The sequence below is a fragment of the Neolamprologus brichardi genome, chromosome 8 (assembly GCF_056152115.1).
Source record: "Neolamprologus brichardi isolate AB-2024 chromosome 8, ASM5615211v1, whole genome shotgun sequence".
Lineage (NCBI taxonomy): Eukaryota > Metazoa > Chordata > Actinopteri > Cichliformes > Cichlidae > Neolamprologus > Neolamprologus brichardi.
The window spans coordinates 6,713,866-6,721,417 of NC_142111.1; the positions used below are offsets into that span (position 1 = coordinate 6,713,866).

Below are 7,552 nucleotides of genomic sequence, written 5' to 3' on the forward strand. Positions count from 1 at the left end.
ATCAGACTCCTGGTGTCCGCTCCCATGCTCCCAGAGTAAACAGGGGGACTTGTGTCAACCAAAATAGTAGCTTGGCCATGCTTATCACTGCAGCTGATGCCTTCTTTAAAGCTTTGTTATCATTAGAGGGGTGTCTGCTAATGAAGACACTGTAAACAGTTGACAGGGATAATGAAGGGGGTGCTGGAAATTGCGAGGTTACTGAAAAACAGACATTTATAAAATTACTTTCCCCAACTCAGATGTGGCTTCATAACGAAACCAGCCAAAAGAAAAAGGAAAAGAAAGAAAGAAAAAGTGATAAAATGTCAGCTTGAAGGCGTAACAGCCTTGCTTGTTAAAATCTGTAGCTAGATTAGCTTTGTAGCTCTCGTGGTTTCAGTGCTGTTGTCAAAATGTCAAGAAATGTTCATGTTTTTATTAAATTTCTAATTAGGCAGCAGGATCCAACCAATCCTATCAGTGTGCATATTTCACATTTCACATCTCTGGCATCGGTTTTCTAGCCCATTGCTAAAACACTACTTGTTTTTGCAAATGCAAAAGTTCTTTACAATGACCTAATAATCCCATTATTTACAACCATTATACTCATGTTAAACTCTTGCTAGTCCCACAGAGTCCACTGAGGATACACATTTTGGTGATTAAGTTATGTACAGGCAACACAATGGAGAGCATAACATCATATTCACAGGGGGATGATGAAATTAACATAATATACACGAAAAGCCAAAGAATTTGGATTGATAATAAATGTTTCTTTTTAAACATATTGATATTAATAATCACTGTATGTGTGATTGTGTTTGTTTCATTCAGATTGTCCCAACATTAAGGAGGTGATAGAGTATGTACAGACATATGTGCTACAATCATATTTATACTGATAAAATATTAATAATATAATCTGTGTTTGATTTCAAAATGTATTTATGTTGAGTTTCTTGTCTCAATGGAAACTCTTTCATAAAATGAAAGAAACTAACAATGAGATGTGGTGCTGACCCTGTGTGAAGTTTTGGAGAGATTTAATAGCAGTAATGCATTACTGTAAAAGTACAGATACTACAAAAATAAAATAAGAGATTGCATATCAGGCAAGTTCTATATGTTGTGGACTAATCTTAAAAAAAGTGTGTGACTGGATCTCTTGTTGTGCACTTCCTGTGTGCGAAGAAGAACCAGACGCAAAGCAGCATATGGAAGAATGTTGACGAACTGGATGAGCCCAAACCTCAAGCCAGTGAGTCTGGGGACGTTGGCTTACATCCGACCTATAGTGGAATTTCTTTCTTCTTCTTCTTCTTCTCAATCATTCAGTCTCTTATTACTTGGTTCACTCTGGGTTTCACAAAATGGTTTCGCTGTGGCCCTTTCATGGTCTTAAGAGGTCTGCTCTATGGAGTCCATCAGTGATGAAAGACGGGGAGCAAATGTACTGGCATGGGTACAGCAAACAGTGTAGGCATGCAGAAGGAAAACAAACACGATGAGAAAACTTTAATATGATCTAAAGTGCAGTCACCTGATCAGTTGGATGAACTTGTGGAAAGAGAAATAATAAAAATGTTTTAGGGTAGTGAGGACTTGATCATGTGTCATACCAACAATATGTTTCGGCCCAAGCTTTGTTTTCAAGGTCAGGCGTTTGTCAGTATGCTGCATGTTTGTTCCAGATTCTTTTCTCATCAGGTAGCAAATCAGTCTCCAACCTGAATAAAACATTTTTAGGCAATAAAAACAGTTAGATTAAAGACCTTAATAGTCTCCATGAGGTCTACGTTTGTTTCTGTTATGTGGTGATATTCTCTGTAGCTTCATACAAGTGACTCCTGCCCTGTAACAGCTACTCTGAATCTTCAAAACATACATTACATTAACAATTTGAAGTTTAAGTCATCACTGGTGATGAGCCTAAGTGTAACACTATGCTATCAAAAAGTGCTTTTTTTAAAAAAATTATTCTCCCAATTATTGGCAATTAGGGGATAAAATAAAATAAAATGTATTTTTAAATACTTTTTCTTGTCTCCAGACAGCAGGGTTGGGATTTGGAGCTGGGATTGTGGTTATCATCAATAGTGACTTACATATCACAGCGGTTTATATAAAGTACCAAACAAAAACAAACACAAAACTTTTTTTAATCAAATGTATTTACAGGTCATGTAGACTAGCATTCATAACTAAAAGCACTAACCTGCCACTATTTAAAAAAACACAAAAACCTGTAACCTGCCAGAGGGTCTGCAGATGGAAATTATCCAAGGCTATAATCTGGCATATCTACATTTGTTAAAATGTTCATTAATATGTATTGTCCCGCTTTCTAAATAAATTAAATAAAATTAAATAAAATCAGCAAACCTACAGATCAGAATGTCCCAATTTGCTGGATAAAACATCAGCAAAGTTGGAAATTAAAGAGAAAGTTCACAAAAGTGTCTCAGGTCAGCACAAATACCCTTTGGCACTGGTTCTTTAATTGCTGGAAATCTACTGGAGACATGGAAACCATTAGCTCAACATATATTTCCTCATTTGATGATGTTAGTAGTGTCGAGAGCATATTCATCCAAAGTCTGTAGTAGGTTTTAAACTGGACTGACATCTGCTGATTATTAAGGTATATGATTCAAGCGTTATCATCCTCAGGAAATAAGTACTTATAAAATGAAGGTGAACAATTTTGCACTTCCTCTAAAGTGAAATGTTTAATTTTTCCCTCCATCTTTATATATGAAATTTAATGTTACATGACAAGAGGTACAGTGTGTATAAAGTACTGCATGTTATGGTTAGGTATACATACTTTAATACATAAAAACCTACGTTAACAAGTGTTTTTGACAGTATGTACAATTCAGTTTATTTTTACACCAAGCATACACCAAGTCTGTGGTCTATTAAAGCACACATCAGCACATCCCATTAATATTTGATTACAGTTTAGCAATATCTCCTTTAGTTACTGTGGAAATCTACTTTCATTACTGTACACATTAAAAACTGTACATGTCTTTATGGATAAATAATGTTTTAGTGTTTAAAGGAAGCAGTGAATAAACACGGGAAGTACAGAAAGTCCAAGTTTGACATCCTTTCAACTGAACAAAATGCACAGCAGGTGGCAGCAGTGCATTGTTTATGTGTGATTGGTGAACGGGCTTAACCCTGCTTTCAATGCATTAACAGTCACCGTATGGCAAAATACACTCAGTATATACAAGATATAAACAAATAGTTGCTGAGATATAGTTTGAAGAAGATATGACCTCTTATGCATGATAAAGGGCTAAACTCACTAAGTACCACTTAATGTTCATGTGTAATGATTTCCATGACAAATGCTGAGTAACAGAGAATATGAATATGCTGCCGTGTAGCATCTGTGTCCAAAGTTCTTCTTATCAGTTTGACCACAGTTCAGAACATTTGATTAGCTGCTGAAATCCAGCCTTTTTTGAGCTCTTTTGAGGAGTCTGAGCAGATTCCCAAACCAAGTCCAGTTAAGTCTGAGTCCAAGGTGATGGTAAAACAACAGAGAAAAAACTTGATAAACTGCTCCAAATAAATAAATAAAAAAGCTTTTTAAGGATCAGTGGGAGCTTGATCTACTTGCAGGAACTTGTAGATTAAAAGTAATACAAACACGTGTTTCTTTAAGGGCACCCGAGCATTTTCAGAAAATAAACTTGGATGAAAGGCATCTATGAACACTGTTAGACAAGCAGAAAAATACTTAAGGCAATGTCCAATCCTGGCAGACACGAAACAAGGCCAAGATCTTGGAAGAAAATTCTGTATGTATCAGTTATTCTCGCTGTTTCTCTCTACAACTGTTCTTCCATCTGACACGAGCTTCCTGTTACGCGCTGAGTCTACACTTTCTTTGTATTCATTGTCTCCTATTCATTGATCACAGTTTCCAGCGGCTCATGCAGTGGCCCTACCGGCAGGCGCATGTATCCACAGACATGTTTGGGTAAACCTTTAGCACCATGTTCCTGCTTGGATCCAGGTAAAGGACGCTGAGGGGGCTCATCTTGTCTGGAACACAACATGGCTCAGGCACACCAGGGACAATTCCCACAGCTCTGACAATGCTCTGGATAGTGGCATGATTGGAAGGACGTGCCACCTGAGGAAGTAAGGAGTTGTAAGGGACTGATTATTAGTACAATAACAAGAGAACTTCATGTTTTTATAATAGTTTTAATAGTTTTTCTACTTGTGGATTTGGTAAAATAGTGAAGTATTCTACTGACTAAATTAAAAAAAAAATCAGCTAATGGTTGGAGTGACAATAAGAAGGTTTTCATGTCTTACTTTAGGTATGGGGAATCCACAGGTCCCGGCGCAGTAGTAGGCATCAAAAGCCTTTGGTGCCAACACCCACTCGCTCCAGCCGATGTCTGCAAAGTCTACCCTGAGGTAGCGCCTGGAGCAAACCCTGGGCTCACTCCACTGTCTCCTCCTGGCCTTCTTCATCGTCCTCTCATCAAAGCTCAGCACTTGTGGCTTGCTCAAGCCCTCGCTGCTTACCAGGCCCTGCTTTCTTCCCGTTTTGACCACAGTTTTTGCTTTTGCTGGGAAATATGTGCTCTGCCACAGTTCGTGGTTCTTCAGGTTATTGAAGTGCGCCTCCGGGATGTCGTTGGTTTGGATCTGTAGATGAAGCTCCCTCCGAATCCTCGAGGCTGACGTTGAGGCGGATGAGTCATCCCCTGCTGGAAAAGGCCCATACCTCTGTAGTGACATGGCCACGCTGTTTGGTTCATCTATAGCTCGATCGTCGGCATAGACCAAGATATACGGCAGGTTGGCTGGTGAGAGGCGTTCTTGGCCATGAAGGCTCCTCTGCTGTACCCGAGCCCCCCCAAATCCCATATCAAACTCCACCATGGCCACAAGCTCTTTGACATCTCTGGCATGTTTCAGCACTGCAGTTACGTCCTGCGTTTGCCAAGAGCTTTTCTTGAAAGGAGACAGAGTTACGTTTCCCAGAGGCGTCAGAAAAGCCGAGTTTAGGGACGACCCATAGAAGAGGAGCCGCGAATGAGCAGGATCGGGATGCTGGATGCCTCCAGACGGGTGGCGAGGCGTTCGGAAACGCCACGCCGGCCTCTGGTGGTGGCGGGGCCTCTTGTAGAGGAAGTGAAAAGAGGCGGAGAGGATGAGCTCGGCGTTTTGGATTGAGGACAGGTTGAACTGGAACATGTCTCTGCCCTGTGAGACTCCTGGGGAATATGAAAAGGAATCAGGAGACAAATGAAAAGCTTGGCAAGAAAAATTTCTTCAGGTTACAAAATGTCTGAAAGAAAAACATTTTCATCCTGCGCACAGTGCTTTTTATGATCCGAATACAGGAAATACACACATAAACAGTGATGTGATGAGCTCAGCTATACAGATCTTTTGCTGAACAGATGCTACAGCCCTGAGGGAGCACCTCTCTCTGAAATGAACAATAAAGACAAGTGAAGTGATTGCACTGTTGCCTTGACCCTTTCCCCTTCTCTTCTTTGCAACTCCTTTATCATGTCATGCTGGCACGTTTGATTCAACTCAGTAACAATGTCAATACATCACTCGCAAAATGTTGCTCAACACATCTGACGGACCTAAGCAGCAGCAGCAGCAGCAACATGGAAAACATTAAGCACGGTTAAATGCCTGCCTCGTGCATGACCAAAAAACCTCACCCTCGAAAGCTACACTATTGAAGTTCAAATCTTGTCTCCTGCACTTCCACCGCAGCCTGAAAGACAAACATTGGGTCGGACCAGCAGGTCTATCATTGACATATGGAAATGCTTATAGCAGAAAGAGCTCCTCTGAGGCTTTATGCGGTGTCTGAGTGTGATAATGGGCTCTTGTCTGACACCTAGGCTGTTACAGCTACTGGGGAAACAACAGTGTTTGAGACATAAAGTTTTCTCAGTTCAGTAAATCACAGCACAGACAGAGGTGAAGACGTTTGGCACAAAGGGAATCGAGGTCTGCTGGGCGATTGACAAAACACCTGTGCTGAGGATGCTTAGGATAAAGAAATGAAAAGTTGAAATTTGAAAGATTAAAAGTAATTCAGATCTTTTAGTCTCTTATCTTATCTACTTAAGTTTAATTTGGACATTTTTTTCCTCCTGTTTTTTTTAAGTTAATATTTGGTGAAACAAAAATGAAATTAACCCTACAGTGGGAGAACTGCACTTTTATTTAAGGACATGTCAAAGATAAATACATACATGTTGGTATCCAGATCCACACATTATTAGTTTTGTTGCTTCTGTAATTCCCCCCTTCTTTGCAATTCGTCCAATTGCATTAATGCGCTGACTTAGTGTTCGACTACAGTAATTAAGATATCAGCAACAACAAACCTGCTTCAATTTGTGCTAAAACATTTAACATATTTACCAAATAATTAACGTCATCCAATAAAAATGTATAACTGAATATTTACTTTGTAGTTTTACGCATGAAAATCTTGTTAAACAAAACCACGCGCGGCTCTGCTCTGACATGTTTATCGGTGAACTTAAACAAATATAGGTGTTGTCACTCACTCGGAACAGCTTTAAAACTTCTCACGGTGTTTCCTTCCTTCTGGCTCTGCGGCTCTTTACTGTACTTCTCGTACACTTTGAACATGTTGATGGTGACCATGTCCCGGTTCGTGCTTTCTTGCGCAAAGACGCGCTGCTCTACAGCCGGAGAGACTTCGGCACCTTGACGCACGGCTCTTTCCAGACCTTCAGATTGAAAGTAACTCCAGCTGGACTCCAGGACCGCCAGTAAGCACAGGGTGTAAAAAATCCGGTTCTCCATCGTAGCTGATGTGGAAGCAGATTCTATTAAAATTATCTTCAATCAATACAATTATTTATTTGTCTATTTTTAATAATTAATTAATTTTTTGTAAAAATCTCTTTCTAGTCCTGCCAGTTTGCTGCCCACCCAGACTTCAAATCAATGCCCAGGTTATCCGTGTCAGATCCGAACTCCACGGTTCATGGTCTACAGCTGTTTCTACAATGGGAGGAGATCCGCGCAGACGCTGCTGCTGCAGGATGACAGATGGTGACGCCTCAGAGCGCGTAGCCAACGAGAGCCATGCAGCCCATTATGTGAAGTGCTCATGAGCACTGACAGGCTTCATAACCCAAAACTTCTTAAGACAATGACCTCTGACAGAAAATGCATCAACACTAAGGACTACATGCTGAACATCATTCTGCTCTATCACTGAGAGTTTTATGAGGGCGTTTAAAAAATAATTATAATGGAGTATAATAATTTTGTTTTATCATGCTGCACTGGAAGACTACTTTGAAAATCCAACTAAAACTCATCCATCCATCAATTTTCTTTACCACTTAACCAAATCAGGAACCTATCCCACCTGTGACAGGGCAAAAGGTGATGCACACCCTGGACGAATTACCAGTATACTGCAGGTCTACACCTAAATAAAACATATACATATTGTTACTGTGACATCAGACAGATTTCTCAAGTCCTGATGCTTTAACTTGAAAAAAACAAC

The 7,552-nt window shown here is 40.0% G+C and overlaps 1 protein-coding gene across 1 annotated transcript; it reads right to left on the minus strand.

Annotated features, from left to right (window-relative positions):
• Positions 1 to 2,490: 2,490 nt before the first annotated feature.
• On the minus strand, positions 2,491 to 7,022 carry gdf10b (growth differentiation factor 10b). Its single transcript, XM_006807263.3, has 3 exons — positions 6,573 to 7,022; positions 4,333 to 5,243; positions 2,491 to 4,144 (listed from the first exon to the last, which is right to left on the minus strand). Exons 1-3 carry the CDS (start codon positions 6,832 to 6,834, stop codon positions 3,953 to 3,955), a joined length of 1,365 nt encoding a protein of 454 aa, XP_006807326.2. The 5' UTR covers positions 6,835 to 7,022; the 3' UTR covers positions 2,491 to 3,952.
• Positions 7,023 to 7,552: the final 530 nt, after the last annotated feature.